General features: G+C 42.3%; 1 protein-coding gene and 1 non-coding gene across 2 annotated transcripts; both read left to right on the top strand.

The window, feature by feature from the left end:
• Positions 1-5,284: 5,284 nt before the first annotated feature.
• DENR (density regulated re-initiation and release factor) lies at positions 5,285-17,489 on the top strand. Its single transcript, XM_022598038.3, has 8 exons — positions 5,285-5,396; positions 6,192-6,305; positions 10,123-10,142; positions 10,828-10,912; positions 13,171-13,254; positions 15,900-16,016; positions 16,907-17,046; positions 17,156-17,489. Exons 2-8 carry the CDS (start codon positions 6,200-6,202, stop codon positions 17,198-17,200), a joined length of 597 nt encoding a protein of 198 aa, XP_022453746.1. The 5' UTR covers positions 5,285-5,396; positions 6,192-6,199; the 3' UTR covers positions 17,201-17,489.
• On the top strand, positions 14,794-14,927 carry LOC115804125 (small nucleolar RNA SNORA70). The gene has a single exon (XR_004024977.2). It is a non-coding gene; the product is annotated as a small nucleolar RNA SNORA70 (small nucleolar RNA).
• Positions 17,490-17,827: the final 338 nt, after the last annotated feature.

The raw sequence follows: 17,827 nt of genomic DNA, 5'->3' as shown, positions 1-17,827 counted from the left end.
GTGCCCCGGTCTGGGAAGATCCTACATGCCGTGGAGCGTCTGGGCCCGTGAGCCATGGCCGCTGAGCCTGCGCGTCTGGAGCCTGTGCTCCGCAACGGGAGAGGCCACAACAGTGAGAGGTCCGCGTACCGCAAAAAAAAAAAAAACAACAAAAAAACCCCACACACATAGGCAGTCATATACACATACATAAGCAATCAGAAATGTTGAAATGGGGACTTCCCTGGTGGTGCAGTGGTTAAGAATCCACCTGCTAATGCAGGGGACATGGGTTCATAGTCCTGGTCCGGGAAGATCCCACATGCAGTGGAGTAACTAAGACCGTGCACCACAACTACTGAGCCTGCGCTCTAGAGGCCGCGAGCCTAGAGCCCATGCTCTGCAGCAAGAGAAGCCACCACAATGAGAAGAAGCCTGCGCATCGCAACGAAGACCCAACGCAGCCATAAATAAATAAATATATTTTAAAAAAGAAAAAAAGAAATGCTGAAATGAATTTACAAGTAGATGGAAAACTAGTCAACAGAGAAATAATCAATTACAGCTCCACCAGACACAAGTCATTTGCATCTCTATGGACAAGAGCAAACTGCATTACTATTGGTTTTCTACAACGTACAAAATTGTAAAATAGCTCAAAGACAATGAAAGATAACACTAAACAGAATGATAAATAGGACACCCAGTATTCTTTTTTGTCCATTTAAAAATCTTTCACAATGTTTCTCTGGAGAAGGGATGCCCTATCTCAGCATCCACCTACATCTCATTGACCAGAACTGCATCACATAGCCTCCTTCACTGCATGCGAGGTTGGGAAATCAAGTATCTTTAGCTGGACACACTGCTATCTCAAGCAAAACAGGATTCTGTTAGTAAGGAAGTCTGCCTCACCTATACACCCACTTGATGTGTTAAGGGCACTAGTTTTTTTTGGCTGCGTTGGGTTTTTCTTGCTGTGCGCAAGCTTTCTCTAGTTACGGAGAGCGGGGGCTACTCTTCGTTGCAGTGCGCGGGCTTCTCATTGTGGTGGCTTCTCTTGTCACAGAGCACAGGCTCTAAGCGCGCGGGCTTCAGTAGTTGTGGCGCGTGGGCTCTAGAGCACAGGCTCATTAGTTGTGGCACACTGGCTTAGTTGCTCTGCGGCATGTGAGAACTTCCCGGACCAGGGCTCGAACCTGTGTCCCCTGCATTGGCAGGCGGATTCTTAACCACTGCACCACCAGGGAAGTCCCTAGGGCAGTAGATTTTAAAATAATTTTTAGCACATGTATGAGGATGGCTGGAGTAAACATCTGTTGGTTTTGATACTTCAGCATCATTCCCTCTTCTGGTTATAGTGCCTCAAATTTCCTTTGGGATGTACCCCGTCTCCACTCTCCAAACCCAGCTCCAAAAATGGACACAACTCAGGGCTTGTCTAGTTACGGTGATTGATTTAGGAATGGACACGATTGGAAACAAGCCAATCAGATTCAACTTTTGGACTTTCATTGGAACAAAACTGTAACTTACTCTAGAAAAATAGTAATACTTAAGCCTGAAAGGTCTTTAGTCAATTTCCTGACAGTCCTAGGTCCTCAACTGGATTCCTGTATTCTTTGCAATAATTCCACTGCCTCTCGGCATCTGTGGCTTCTTGATGAGAAACCACTGTTATGTTTATTTAATGGGTCGTTCCTCCTTTTAGTACCTGGTTGCTGACAGGTTGGGACGTGTGCGCTAGCGTGACCTGGAAGTGTAGCTCTGGGTTTGAATGCCAGCAATGTCAGGCAGAGTCCACCGAGAAAACAGAACCCCATCTAAGTATTTAAAGCAGAGGAGAATTTCATTCAGGGGATTGGTAACACAGGGAATGGAACTGTTGAAAAGCTAAACAGAGGTGGTGAGGCAACTTGGAGATTAGCAGTAGCAAGAAGCCATCAGTCACCACTGGTAGGCTAGAGACTAGATCCGGGGAGGGCACTATGTTACAGGAGCCCAGGGGCTGGGATCCCTAAACAATGCAGGGGGACAACCAGCTAGCTACTGCCAGAGAGGCTGCTCAAAGGGGGTGGGGGTGGTCTCACTGCTGTTTCCCATTGGCTTAACCTAGATGGAAGCTCAGGAACAGGAAAGCCTGGGCATTCACTCATAGGGATCACCACCCCCTTCCGTACAAAACGGGGCAGGAAAAGGGTGAGGAAAAGAACTGAGGACACTGGGTCTACTCCACAGGACTGGCCACTCATCCATATTTCATCACATCTAAGATGCCGTTGGTTGTAAGATGCAGCATTATTTTATGCATCACTAAGAGAGAAAAATGCTGCCAAATTAAACTGTGCCTGATGCTAAGACTTCATCTATTGCAAAGCATCTTGATATTGTGACAGGGAAGAGCCAAATCTGACTACGTGTTGGACTTGTTTCTTTTACTTTAACCTTTGCTTTCCGCTGCTTTTGTTCACTAAAAGGATACCGTCGATACACAATGGGCTGCCTCAGGGAACCCTGCCCCTTTGCATGAATGTTAAACCAAAGAGCCTTTGTTCAGGGAAATATCCGGCCCCGGTCCACCTGTGGATGGCTGCAAAGAAAGAAGAAATGAACACATTCCCTCCTCAGGCTGGCCATTCCGGGGGACATTTGCAAATCTTATGGCCTTTTCACTTTACTTCCTCATCTCCTCCACCCTCTCTGTTCTATAAAATAAACTGGCATCCAAACCCCGATAAGACAGTTGTTTTGAGACAGTAGTCTGCTGTCTTCTTGGTCTGCCGGCTTTCGGAATAAAGTCGTATTCCCTGCCTCAACACCTCGTCTCCGATTTATTGGCCTTTCGTGTGGCGAGCGGAGCGAGCTTGGACTCAGTGACAATATGAGAGATGTGAAAATGTGAAAAATGTGTGTCTTAAGATCAATAACATGCTATTAGCTGTGTGATCTTAAGAACAGGTGAACTTAATTCATCCCATCTTTGAGCCTCCATTTTACCATCCACCTGGGAATTACAGACAATCCTTACTTCGTAGGGATTTTGTAACTAAGACCGGTAAGTTCAGTGAGATTGGGGGTTTTGTCTCTTGTTCACTGTATTCCCCAGTGCCTAGCACAGTGCGTGGCACATAGTAAGAACCCAAGAAAGTTTTGTGAAAAGAATCCACCTGGACTCTATCCCCAAATGAGCAGGCTCTTGACACATAGTGGGAGGTGAGTATCAATAAATGGGAGATATTATTACTGGAATCAGATAGGCTCTGGAAGATCTTCTTTCACGAATGTCATTTAGAATTGACTCTCTTTTGTGAGAGGGGGGAAACCCCCTCTTCTACTTAAGAAAGATGTTGACTTAAAAAAATGCACGACATGAGAGTTGCAAGTTAAGTTTTATTTGGGGCAAAATGAGGACTTTAGCCCGGGAGACAGCGTTTCAGAGAGCTCTGAGAAACTGCTCGAGAAGGTAAGGGGGGGAGCCAGGTTATACAGAAGTTTTGTAACAAAGGGCAGGTAGTCTGAACATGAAAAGATTATTGTTAATTAAAGAAAACCAGATGTGTCAAGTTTAGGAATTTAGCGCTTTTCTCTGTATGGGAAGATGCAAGAGTCTGGGCTCACTGAAATCATTCCTTTGATATGCACCTCAGCTATCTGGGGCCAGTATCCTGTGTTTTCACATCCTGAGTTTCCTCAGGGCTCACCTAGGGAGTGGCTGCAGTCTGATGGCCGCTAGACAGCAGGTAGGCAGGTGTTCTTTTGCTTCCTGAGTTCCCTCAGGGTTCACCAGCTCACCGTCTGGTGGTGGCTGCAATCGCTGATGACTGTGACAGCCTTTCTTTACTGATGTGACAGGCAATATTCCATTTATCATCAGGTTTTCACACATGGTGTGTCTTAGTTTTGCTTCCATTTAGTTGTTTCATTTTGGGAAAAACCCTTCATATCCATCCTCAGCCTGAATCCCATTTGTGAAATGGGAATAACACTACAACACTTGTAGAGCTATGAGAGTTAGGGAAACGGTGACCAAAAAGAGCTTTGTAGGTGGTGGAGGTTGTTCTTTTCTATTTTGCTTTATCCTCCACTCATATCTGCCTCATTCCCCTCCTTCCTTTGCAAACTTCTCTGCCACCACCACTACCACCCTTAAATTTTCTGCTCAAAACTGCACACGAAGCCATCCGGCATAATCTGCACCGGAGACTGTGGCCTCTTCTCTTTAGTCTTTGATAAATGGAATATTTAAACAAAGGCTGTCACAGTCATCAGCGATTGCAGCCACCACCAGACGGTGAGCTGGTGAACCCTGAGGGAACTCAGGAAGCAAAAGAACACCTGCCTACCTGCTGTCTAGCGGCCATCAGACTGCAGCCACTCCCTAGGTGAGTCCTGAGGAAACTCAGGATGTGAAAACACAGGATACTGGCCCCAGATAGCTGAGGTGCATATCAAAGGAATGATTTCAGTGAGCCCAGACTCTTGCATCTTCCCATACAGAGAAAAGCGCTAAATTCCTAAACTTGACATATCTGCTTTTCTTTAATTAACAATAATCTTCTGATGTTCAGACTACCTGCCCTTGGTTGTAAAACTCCTATATATGCTGGCTTGCCCCCTTTCCTCCTTGCAGCAGTTCTCTCAGGGTTACTTGAGATGATGCCTCCCGGGCTTGAAGTCCTAAAAATTCCTGCCGAATAAAACATAAATCTCAACTTTTAGGTTGTGCATAGTTTTTTAGTCATTACTCACATGGAGAGATTAATTCCAATTTACAACACATGTAAAGATCGATAAACACTAGGAAGCTGTGAAAACAGTTGTTAGGTGGTGAGACTGGGGGGCGATGAGAAAAATGTAAATTGCGTTGATATTGTCTTTTTAAAAAGAATTCCGCCAATGTAGGGTACTGTGTTGAAATGAAACCAAACGCCTTTTCCAGCTGCAATCTCCCCGTGAAGGAAAGACTTATCCAATAGGCTGGAGGTTAGTCAAGTCTCCAGGATGCACCCCAGACCCCGGGGGCCACGTTCTCCGAGTCAAAATAATGAGTCACCGCTGATTTAGATGTATGTCTCCGCTCTCTAAACAGCGTCCCCTTCCGGGCGCCGACCACGGACCACCCATTCTCTCCCGTAGGTAACTAGCACCGCCTACTGGCTGTCAGCCTCTAGGCTGCTTGGCTCCACCCCTGAGCGGAACGCGCATGCTCCCCAATTCTTCTCCGCCCCCGCCTTCGAGCTTCTCGCGACAGCCGCTCCGCGGAGACTGAATCTCGCGATAAAGGTTTATTATCTCGCGGGACCGCGGCTGGCAGACGGGCTCTCGGGCGGCTCTGGCCGGGAAGAGGAGTCGCATGTGTCGTTTCAGCTGGCGGTAGTGGCGGGCGCGGAGGCGGCGGAGGCTGTGCAACCGCCTGGGTAATGACCCCTCGTGCCTCTCACGCTTCCGGGAAGCTCGTAGAGAGCGTGGGGGAAGCTGAGGTGCTCCCCGGCGGAAGGGGGCCGGGCCGGGCGTCTCCACACCCCCGCCCACATGGGCCGCTCTGGTGTCCCCGGGGTTGCCCCTTCGCCTCAGGTCGCGCCCTCACACCTGGTCGCCCTAGTCGTCGCCTCAGTGCTCTTACATTCTGCCCCTTCCTGGTTCTTTTGCCTGCATTTTCTCTCCTCAGACTCTGGTCTTCCTGCCTCCTCCCACTCCCCTTCCCTTCCGTGACTCTAACGCGTCCCTCCCTTGGACTCTAGCCCACCCCACACCCTGCCCTCCGGGCACCTCCGGCGACCCACCCCTTCTTCGTAGGCGTTTCCAGCCTCTTCAGCTGCTTTGTGGCCTTTCCCTGTTGCTGCAGTTTGTTGCATCCTTTACAGATCATGCCCCAGACCTTTTGCCCTGTCCCTACCGAGTTCACCCTCCCCATCTTTTTCCCCATGGCTTCCTCTTCCACTAGTGCCCTCCTCCCCCTAGTTGTCATGGCCCATTTGCTGTGAGTCTCACCGTTGTCACTTGCTTCCCTGTAGCCCTGGAAAATGGTGTGCCCAGAATTACTCATATTTTATGAATCCTAATGCAGCTTGTATCTCTCATTCAGCAAAGAATTGAAACAGATTCGGGGTGGGGGGATTTCTAGTAGGAGGAGGCTGGACTACACCTGAACACTGCTTCTCTGGGTGTCTTGGTCCAAAATAGTGAAGATGTGTTATCTTCCTTGCTTACAGGTTTTGAAATGGCTGCTGACATTTCTGAATCCGGTGGGCATGATTGCAGAGGAGACCCGAGGAGCAATACCAAGTTAGATGCAGATTACCCACTTCGAGTCCTTTACTGCGGAGGCAAGTGTTGGAAGGCAGAAAATGGCTTTTACTCACTGTATTTTTATGCATTGTGATAAATGGTTTCACATTTGGTCCTCGTAGTTTTTTCATCTTTGTCATTTGGTGAATGTTTAATTGGGAGCTGGGGAAGAGGAGGCATGGATTAACAGACCTTTCCCAACCTGTGTGACTTGCGTCTTGTTACTTGGCCTGGAGAAGTTTACAGTCCAGTTGGAATAGAGATGTGTAAATAGATTATTCCAGCCTAATGTTACTTGCTAGTCTGGCTGTTAAAGGTGGGCTTCTTGGAAGATATTGAATCTTAAGGGATGAGAAGGATTGGTTGAGGGAGTGGGGAAAGGCATCCCGGATGAAGTGAACAGCTGTGCAAGGAAAAGCTTTGTGGAGAAATAAACACCTTTTTATTAGTATAGTGTGTAGTATAGGAATGGTGTCAATAACGAGTGGAAGATTATGAGGTTGGAGTGATGGGTAGCAGGACAGTCTTGGAAAGTGTTCTTGGTTTGATTAATAAAATGTAAATCAAGATTATTTTCCCTTTGAGTGTTTTTCCTCATTTTCAATCCAGAAATATTTGTGAACTGGAAATACTCTAATTTTACTAGCATCTTGGAAAGGTTTAGAAAAATCTGAAGACATAAGACAGTAAAGTAAAAGGGCAAGTAAATATTATTTTTTTTAGTAAATATTTTTGGCCACTTACTATGTGCCTAGCAGAGTTTTAGATGCTGGGGACTGAATAATGAATAAGTCAGGAAAGGTCTTTGTGCCCAGGGACCTTACATTCTGTGAGTGTGGTAGGGATTTCTTCTGGAATTTAAGTACTTACAGTACTTACAGGAGAGGTGATGTCACTGAGTTAAAAAATTGTATCAACTCATCATTTATTGACTACCTTTGATGATAAAATAAAATGAGTGTAAAATATCCCAGAGAGTAGGCAGGGGAGCTTTTTGTAGGGTTGATTGAGATGTGTTATGATATTCGTCTCATTTGGCTATATTGTTTGCCTTTGGAGTCATGGGCCAGGGTTTGCATCCTTACCTTGGGCATTACCAGCTGCTCCTGCTTAATTTTAGCTGTGTGACCTTGGGCAAGTTAACCTGATTTCACTAAGGGTTAGAGGTCTGTTTCTTAAGGTCTGAATGAAAACGATGATTACATCTGAAGTCAGATGATTCCTATAAAGCTGGTTCAGCAGCTAACATAAGAACATAATACAGTAAGTGCTATTACTACTATTATTAGGGAAGTATACTAGTTTAGTTTATTCCTCCTTGTTTGTCAGATACAGTTAGGAGCTATTGTTCTTTGTACCCTAATTCACCGAATCTAAGACTCCATATGTTATAAGATGCACCATTATTTTAGGTTCCACTAAGAAAGAAAAAAATTGTTAGGTTGACATGCCATAATTATGGAATGCATCCCTATAAAAATGAAAAAAAATTAATGAAATACAGTATATGAAAGCCATCCTGTTCAAGTGCTTATGTCGCTCCTAAGATGGCTTTGAGCAACTGCACTAAGTATGCAGTCCACCCCAGTGATACTTTGTGTTGATCAGAGGTACCTAACCTTTTCGAGAAAAGTTTATTTTTATTTCCCTCCCTAGTTTGTATTGATATTCCGGGCACTAGGTTGGAGACAGGATTACCTTTTCCTCAAAGAGTTTAAGGTCTAGTTGTAGGAGAAGCACTTAGGGAGTATTAAATGCTAAATTCAGTGGTACTGACCATAGCTATGAATTAGGGTTTCAGGAAAGGGAGGGATCTTTGTTCAGAGGGAAGCTGGGAAAGCAAAGTGAGGAAGTGAGAAGCCTTAGGTAATGGGCAGAATTTGCAAGGAAAGGTGGATGAATTTATAAGAAAAATATGGGGGCATGGTTTAATATGGTATCTTCATATTAAAGGTCGAGGAAAAAGTTAGGGGGTAGAGGGAAAAGAAGGGGCTTATTGGAGCAGAATGCTGGTTGAAGTATAGTGAGAAACAAGGGTAGGTAGGATGGAGTCATTTCCGGGGAGATATATGTCTGCAGGATTGAGACTTCAGAATATGAATTCAGTCAGAGTTTGAATCCTGGTTTAGCCATTTACTCACTGGTGACCTTGGTCAGTTTCCTCATCCATAAAATGGATAACAGCCTACTTCAGAGGGCTGTTGAGAAGAATAAATGAAATGTTACTCCCAAAGGCTCCATCTCCTAATATCATAACATTGGGCGTTAGGATTTCAACATGTGAATTTTGAGGGGACACAAACATTCAGACCATAGCAGAAGGTCTCATGGATGATGTGGCTTTGTTCATCATATCTCATCACGTCAGCAGATACATAATGTCAGGTTGTTCCGCTGTTAGTGATGTGAAGCTGGTGACTGCTCAGTCTTTTCCTTGAAAAATGACAGTTTACAAATAGTAAATCATTTGTGGAGGGAAATAGACTGTAAAAACAAATAATGTGGAATTTGGAATATTTGTCCAACTTTTTTCATCGTATTAGAATTTTGCTGAACCAAATATTATTTGAAATGGTGTACTAAGTGTTATGGTTTTAGTATTTGCTGTAATGGTATTTAACCTATAATTATATCCTGAAAGTGTGGCTGAATATCTGTACCTACTAGTATTTGAACTTGAACTGTGAGGATTAGAGAGCTTCTGTTTAACCAGGAGAGCTTTAGTAGAAAGAACTCTAAACTGAAATAGAGATGGTAGATTCTAGTTTTCCTGCCCTATGCCACCTTTGGCCTTGGATAAGCTATTTAACCTTTTTTCGGCTTCATCTGTAAAAGAGTGATGATGGGCTGGCACACAGCTGCACTGCTTTTATATGTTGTGAGGTCTAATTTAGCAGTTAAGAGCATGACCTTCAGAAACAGACCAGGGTTCAAATCCTGTTCTAACCAGATACAAATGAGTTACTTGTTCTAAGTCTCATTTCTCTCATTCATAATACACGTATGGTAGTTCTTACCTTATAAGGTTGTGATGATTGAACATAATAATATAAAGCATAGCAAAGTGCCTAGCATGTGCCCAATATATGGTAAGTGCTGTTATTATTAACGGTGTACCACCCCTCCTCTCCCTCACAAATCTCAAGGTGTTGTCACACTGAACTATTCCATTCCTCACCTTAAAAATAAAAATAAAATAAGCAGTTGACCCAGTAATAGAGTTTTAGTTAAAATTGGGAAACCCTTTGAGTTTTTCTAGTCCTTTAGCCTTTGCAGGCTATACAGTGACAGGATTGAACCAACCTTCCTTCTAAGGAAGGAAATTCACAGTGTCATGGTCTTATGTAGCATAATACGAAAAAAGAAAAGGAAAAATATATTGCAAAGAAATAGTAGCAAAAGTGCTACTGAAGTCTGTAAGTGTGTTGGTATGAATAAAAAGTAGTGGCTGTTTTGGTGAAGTTATCAAAAGAAATAACCAGCTCCATTCAGCCTTTGTTGTATGGGGAATTGTTCCCATCCTAGCTTAGTTTCAGACCCATTGAGGTTGTTGTGGTAAAACCTTAAGACATGCCAGATAGTATAGTTTGATGTTCTACCAACTGAAGGAGACATTGTTCTTTACATCCAAAAAAAAAATTAAGATAATATTTCTATTAATCATGTGCCACTTACCTCAAAAAAAAAAAAAAGTGCATGACGGGGTGTATTTGAAAAGTGGTACAGGAAAGTTATAGGAAAAAACAAATGAAGCATTTTGTCAGATTAAAAATAAAAGTTGTTATGAGCCTTGTGTGTACGTGTGTATTTATTTATTTATTAACATTTTCAAATCTTTTTTTCTCTCCATCCCAGTCTGTTCATTACCAACAGAGGTAAGTCCTTCTAAAATTCTTTTTTTCTTTTTTAACTTCTGCATTTGAGGTCATTGATTTTAGAGCTAGCTTGGGAACTTCTTACTTTTCATTTTCTATTATTTGATGGCAGAGTTTCAACCTTTTATAGAGAACTTTGGTTTAGAATACTTTTGTGGTCCTACAAATTTTTCTTTAGACTTTGAGTTATATGTGTGCGTCTTTTGCACTTGGCTATACATAGTTTGGATTTTTGCATGGAACTCATGAATAGTCAGCTAATAAAACCAGAGTAACCTTAAAGCCAAAATTTAACATCCAAACAGAGAAGAGAAAGCGTAAATTATGTGTAAGACTTTCTGTTGATAAGCTTCTAAGTCAGGTTCTGCGGGCAGGTCATGAAAATGAGACACCTATGTGTCCAAAGCAAGAAAAACACCTGCTCGTTTTTGTCTGTTTCCTCCTTTTTCTAATGGCCTTTCTGTTTGTTGGAGAGGAAATAAATTGCTACAGTGAGGAGGTGTCTTTTAATTTTTAATTTCTTATGGGACATTTCCTGGTTGAATACAGATTTCCTGTGGATAAGATGTCAGGTGGGAGTAGTTGGTTTTATGATTCTATATATAGCAAGCACAGGGAATGATTTTTAATTAAAATGATTAAAAATGTACTGTTGTGACTCAGTTTCTTCTTTTTCCCCCTCCAGTACTGTGAATATATGCCTGATGTTGCTAAATGTAGACAATGGTTAGAGAAGAATTTTCCAAATGAGTTTGCAAAACTTACTGTAGGTATGAACATTTTTTTCCTCTTTCATCAAAGCCTGTATACCTTTGGCTTTGCAACGTACAAATGCAACGTGCATTTGTTTAGTAGGATATTACAGAATTATATCTGTTCTATTAACTTTAAAACTGTTTTAAGTTCTTGGGTTAAAATTCCTTACATAACATCACGGACTGTGGGACTTCTCTGGTGGTGCAGTGGTAAGAATTCACCTCCCAGTGCAGGAGACTCGGGTTTGATCCCTGGTCAGGGAACTAGATCTTACATGCATGCTGCAACTAAGAGTTTGCATGCCACAACCAAGGAGCCTGTTGGCCACAACTAAGGAGCCCACCGGCCCCAACTAAGACCCAGCACAACCAAAAATAAATAAATAAAATTAAAAAAAAAATCACAGACTGCTTGTGTCTTATCTCTGAGACAGGATAGGTCAAAGTATTAACTTTCTTATATAAAGAAGAGTAAATGATTTAGGGGCATATATTTTCTTTCATTCATTTAACAACTTCTTTTTTTTTTATTATTTTTGGCTGCGTTGGGTCTTTGTTGCTGCACACAGGCTTTCTCTAGTTGTAGTGAGCAGGGCTGCTCTTCGTTGTGGCTCATGGGCTTCTCATTGCAGTGGCTTCTCGTTGCGGAGCATGGGCTCTAGGCGCGCGGGCTTCAGTAGTTGTGGCGCACGGGCTGTAGAGCGCAGGCTCAGTAGTTGTGGCACACAGGCTTAGCTGCTCCGCAGCATGTGGGATCTTCCTGGACCAGGGCTCGAAGCTGTGTCCCCTGCATAAGCAGGCGGATTCTTAACCACTGCCACCAGGGAAGTCCAACAAATTACTTATTGTAAGCATACTATATGCTATACACTCTTATTGGATGCTGAGAATAAAGCAGTAAACAAAAGACCTACTCTTTGGAAATTATATTCTAGAGGGAGAGACAAAATAAGTAAAACAAGACAAATGAAATAAGTACATTAAATTAGGATAAGCAGGGAATGGAGAGATAAGAATTGTTGGGGAGGGAATTTGAAATTTTAGGTAGTAGCCCTGAAAGATTTTGCTGAAAAGATGGCATTTGAACAAAGACCTAAAATAAGTGAGGGAGAGTGTCCTTTGGATATCTGGGAGAACAACATTCCAAGCAGATGGTGCAGCCAGTGCAAAGGCCCTGAGGCAAACACCGCTTACAGCGTATTTAAAAAACAGGAAGGAGGTCTTTGTTTCTGGAAAGGGAGAAGGGTGGGAGATGAAGTCTGAGAAGTAGTGAAGGACCATGGCTTAAACGCCAGGTCTCAGCTTTCACTCTGAGTGAGATGAGCTATTGGAGCAGTTTGAGCAGAAGGGTGATATGGTCTGACTTCTGTTTCAGCAGTGTCTCTGGCTGTTATGTTAAGAATAGACTGAAGAGAGGCTTAGGCAGCAAAGCAGGGAGACCAAATAGGTGGCTCCTGCACTCATCTGGTCAGGATGATGACGACTAGAATGGTAGCGGTGGAGACGTGAAAAGTGGTCAGATTCTAGATATGTTTTGAAGGTAGAGCTGACAGGGTCTCCCGATGTGTTGAATGTGGGATGTGAGAAAAAGGAGCAGCTAAATTTTTGACCGAAGCAACTAGAAGAATGGAGTTGCTGTTGCCAGAGGTAAGGAAACTGCAGAGGAACCGATTTCCTCAATTAGCTAAGATTGACGGCCTCTTAGAAGATTGTTAAAAATGAAGGCAGTAGCAGGGAGAAGGGAAATCCTGGGCTGGAAAGTCCTGTCACGTATACCCAGTGTTATCCCACTACTTGCTGCTTTGATTTTCAGATAGTTTCCATGAGACACAGCCCCTGAGACAACTTAGTCGCTGTCCGTGATTGGATAAGAACCCTCAAATCTGATGTAACAGTCTACATGGTGGGCCCTGAACATGACTTGCCTAGGACATATCTTCATATTCAGGATCAGACCTCCTGTTAACAGAACTAGTACGCTTAGATGCTAAATATTCCTGTGGAGTCTTGAGTGTTCTGTGCTCCTTTAATGTGGCTTAAAAAATTGTGATCTTCACATATCAAAGACTTTGTTTTGTCTTCCGTCACCGTATACTTACCGTAATGACTTCAGAATTAGGCTTGATAGGCATCTAGCAGTATAATTGCTTGCTTTATAAATGTTACACTCATTTGTTGGTAAAATACCTTATATGTGTTTGAGGTTCCTCAAGGGTAATTTTTTAACGTAATGAAGTGATGTTAATGCTTTTGGATTTTGTTTTTACATCTAGAAAATTCACCCAAACAAGAAGCTGGAATTAGTGAGGGTCAAGGAACAGCAGGGGAAGAGGAAGAGAAGAAAAAACAAAAGAGAGGTGAGACCTGAATCCATGATTTGATTTACACAAACATACCCTCCCTCTGCTTGAAGAAATAAGAAATGAAAGCATTCCCAAAGTGAATAACATCTACCTGTTACTGTAATTCTGTGTGAATACCATACAGAGGGATACAGGATCATGTTCTCAGGATGACTGGATTTCGTATGAATCGGGCTTTATCAGTAAATTGGATCTAAGAAAATATGCTTCATTTGCCATATACATACATAAAAAGCATCCAGCCAGCTTGTTTATGACTTAAAAACTTTGTTGCCTTATTAAGATACCTGTGTATTCTATTTAGTTAGAGTGAGGGCACTTGAAAAAGATTTTGTTCTCTCATTACTTCTGTCAGCTCAGTTGAATTTTTCTTCTTACAGCTGTTAGGCATACGTGTTTACCTCTCCTAAAATGAATTCCTTGTGCCCTGGATCGTGTCCCCACCTGTTTCTTCTTCCTGAATTAATTCTCCCTTGTGACTAAAATTAGCTTTTACATATATTTTAGGACTTCGCATTAAAAAAAAAAAAATTCCCCCAAGAGCTCATATCTTTCTTTGCCCTATTCTCCTCCCCCTTCCCTTCTTAGCCAGACTTCCTTAATAAGACTAGACTTACTATCCCCCTTTCAGTTCGGTCATTGAGTCTTTGCTCCTCAGTCCATCCTAACCTGACTTTCATGCCACTGAAACTCCTCTAACAAGGGTCACGAACAGCTAGGTGATTGCTACGTGGTAAGAGCATCTCATCTGAGCCCTCCCTTCTTGAAGTGTCGTGCTTCCTCCCTCATTCTCCTTTCACTGCTCCTCAGCCTTCTGTGCAGACTTCTCTTCTCCCTTGTGTCCCTTAAAAATTGGTGTTTCCCAGGATTCAGTCCTGGGCCCACTTACCTTCTCATTCTGCATGTCCTCCCTGGATGATTCCTCCACATCCTTCTGCTTCCACTCTACGCTTACAGTACCCAAATTTATGTCTCTAGTCCTGGCCCACGTCTCTAGACTAGAAATGGGCATATGGTCTCACAGGTGCTTCAAACACAGCACTTCCAAAGTAAACTTACTAAGTCCCAAATCTGCATCTTTTGTTTTCTTCATTTTGGTTATTAACAGCACAGTTTATCCAGTCATCTGAGCCAGAAACCTGAGACCCATCTTAGATTCATTCTTTTTGACCCTCTTAATCAGTTCTAAATTCTGTCATTTCTTCTCCTTCCTGTTTATCCTGTGCCTAGTGGCCATTATTGTTGCCACTGCTTTGTTGAGATGTTGATTAAGTTCTGCCTGAACTAATGTAGGAGCCTCATCAGTGGCCTCTACCATTGCTCTTCACAGACCCACCCTCCACACTGCATGGTGACCTTGACAAAACGTAAATCAGTAATTTCACTCCTGCATGGTCAGTTGTTCACTGGCTTCTCTTTGCAATATAAAATGACAGAGCTTGTGCTGTTCCTTAAATTACTGGTATATAATCTTTGCTTTTCTGGCTTCCTTTCTTACATATCCATACGCTTCCTTCATCAACACAAGTGTATTTGCAGCCAATTAAGCCGACCGTGCTCTTTTCCCCGTTGGGGCCAGGTATGCAGTGGTTGCAACCAGTAGCCTCCTCGGTAGTGTATGCAGCCTGTTGCTGTATGGGTTGCCCTAAGGGATCTTGGAGACGGCCCTTTCCAGTGGACGTTCACATCTGGCATGCTGTCCCCAATCTAGGCTCCAGGTAGATACGCGTGGTGCCTTTGGAAAGCCCCAGGGCACAGTGGCCAGGGTCCACTTTGCCACATTGGCCAAGTGATGTCCATCCGCACCAAGTTGCAGAACAAGGAGTATGTGATTGAGGCCTTATGCAGGGCCAAGTTCAAGTTCACTGGCTGCCAGAAGATCCACGTCTCCAAGAATTGGGGATTTACTAAGTTTAATGTGGGTGAATTTGAAAACATGGTGGCAGAAAACCGGCCCATCCCGGATGGCTGTGGGGTCAAATAGATCCCTAATCGTGGCCCCTGGACAGATGGCGGGCCCTGCGTTCCTGAGCGCCATTGTCCCCTCCTTACGCCAACCAGTAAACCCTACTTTCCTGTCACATACACACACAAAGACAAGTGTAGTTCTCAAATATAATGCCCTTTCTTGTCTCTGTACTTGTTTCCCTTCCCTGGAATATCCTTTTTATATCTCCCCAGCCCTTCTCCCTTCAAATGGACCATTTCTTATTCTGCAAGCACTTAGATGCCTCTTCCTCTAGGAAACTTGTCCTGTTCTCTGGAAGCAGAGTTAGCCACTCTCTGCAAAGCTTATGGTAGTGCCATATTCGTGGATCCTATTACAGTATATATCAGGTTGCTGTACTTACTTAACTTTTTGTTTCCCTGCACTAGACTGAGAGTCCCTGGAGGGCAGCGACTATGTTCTTCTTCTGTTCATCTTTGTGTCCTCAGCCCTTAGTGCAGTGCATGGCACATACTACTTAATAACTATGGATTGAATGAATACTCATGCGTGTGTTGATTAATTTTGTATTAGAAAAAGAAACTTTAGAAATTAGTATTTCATACCTTTTGAAAATTAATAAATTTAGAGACAGTATTCTTTATGATAAGAACAGAACAACTAATCCTGAGCTCTTTCTTAATAAATAAAGGTGGAAGGGGTCAAATAAAACAAAAAAAGAAGACTGTACCACAGAAGGTTACGATAGCCAAAATTCCCAGAGCGAAGAAGAAATACGTAACAAGAGTGTGTGGCCTTGCGACTTTCGGTGAGTCCAAGCTTAAGTGTGTTTAGAATGTGTGAACTACATTCCTTCATTTCATTCTCTCTCTTTTTAATCTAGTATCATGAAAATTTTACAGTTCTGTTTTTTGCTAAGAAGATACAAAATGAGATTTTGCATTTCTAGCTATAGGTTCAAAATCAGATTTTGAAGCAACTTAAAAATCTTTTGCACAGGGGACTGGTTTAACTTTTTCCTTTCCAGAATTTTCTGTTTGGGCACGTTTTATGTAGAATGAGGAGGGCTGGATAGGTTTCCCTGTGAAGTCTACCAGCACTGCTCCTTGTTCCCTGCAGTCTCGGTAGCCAAATGGTTGCAAAATGACCTATCCCTTCTGGGATGACAGTAGAGGGTGAGGGAAGGTGGTTAGTGGCAGGATGTCCTGCTTCAGAGCCCCTTCAGTTCCTGGAAGACTTGAATGAATAGTGAAACCACGGTGATTAGGTTCCTTCATTTGACAACATGGAATGAAAAGCAGTCACTAGACCACATCATAAATATTAGGCTTGTTTCTCTGCTGTAAAGTTTTCTTCTATAAAAAGGGATAACCAAAAGAACTTCATATACTTGGAAGTGTAGATGTAATGTTGGAATTAATGTGTTCCTGGATTTATTTTGGTCTTACTATATGAGTTAGGAATAGTGTGGATGATCTTATTTTTATGTACTGAGGCTTTATTTGACCTTAAAAATATAAGTTGAATTGTTAAGATGACTGCCTATGGGTAGTTTGTAATTGTTCTGAAAGGAACATGAAATCCATTAACAAAATCTGTTGTATGAATTTAAAATGCAGATTAAATTTCAAGATGGAAAAATATCTTTGACATATGATTCCAATTATAGTCTTGCTATTTCTTTTTTTAAAATAACAGAAATCGATCTTAAAGAAGCACAAAGGTTTTTTGCTCAGAAATTCTCCTGTGGTGCCTCAGTAACAGGGGAGGATGAAATCATCATTCAGGGAGACTTTACAGATGACATAATTGATGTCATTCAGGAAAAATGGCCAGAAGTGAGTATTTGGAACATGTGCATCTATAGAAATAAGTTATTAAAGCAAGTTCCTTCCGTGTTAGTTGATAACCACAACTCATGAAATGTAATTATTTTTATTTTTACAGGTGGATGATGATAGCATTGAAGATCTTGGAGAAGTGAAGAAGTGATTTTGAAAATTTGTCTGTATTTAAAGATCTGAACTGATTGTTGATATGGCCAAAGGGAGAGAGGCCTTTTAAAATATATATATATATATATGTATATATATATATATATATATATATATATATATTTATCCTACAGTAAAACTGTAGCCCACCCTCACCCTTGGCATTTTCACTGTTCTGTACAGGGCTGCTTGTTTTTTTTTGTTGTTGTTGCCAAAGTCTGATAAACAGGAGAGACTGTCATGCTTATGCATGAAATAGAATTTAGTCAAATAAAAAATTTTGGTCATTTGGTACTGACTTTTCTCTTTCTTTTTAAGTTTTTATTTTTGGAAAAATCAGACTTTCTGTGGAAAGCTTTTCTGTTGATTATTTTAAAATAATCATGATTTTATCAAATCATGATTTTTTTTTTGGTTGTTAAGCTGAGTGATACTTTGAAGAATTTGAATTTGGCTTCATCACCAGTAATAACTCTCCTTGCTTCTTTGGTGTGATAGTTTTGAGACGCTTGAGCATCTCATGGATCTGTGGTTGAATTTGCTTCATTGTCACCAACCAAGTTCACTTTGTGGGCCTATTAACGTATTGTTGGTAATAGTTGATCAAGCTGTTGTGGAGATTATT

Source organism: Delphinapterus leucas, chromosome 14 (genome assembly GCF_059928025.1).
Source record: "Delphinapterus leucas isolate spDelLeu-1000000601 "Yukka" chromosome 14, BTC_Dleu_Yukka2, whole genome shotgun sequence".
NCBI classification, from domain to species: Eukaryota; Metazoa; Chordata; class Mammalia; order Artiodactyla; family Monodontidae; genus Delphinapterus; species Delphinapterus leucas.
Note: the sequence above shows the minus strand (reverse complement) of the source record. Positions and strands in the feature narration are given on the sequence as shown.

Bases quoted from the DNA above. Each gene is read 5' to 3' on its own strand.
- DENR (XM_022598038.3), top strand. From the start codon at position 6,200: ATGGCTGCTGACATTTCTGAATCCGGTGGGCATGATTGCAGAGGAGAC. The intron at 10,913-13,170 runs GTATGAACATTT...TTTTACATCTAG, and splicing joins GTTTGCAAAACTTACTGTAG to AAAATTCACCCAAACAAGAA. The intron at 16,017-16,906 runs GTGAGTCCAAGC...TTAAAATAACAG, and splicing joins GTGTGGCCTTGCGACTTTCG to AAATCGATCTTAAAGAAGCA.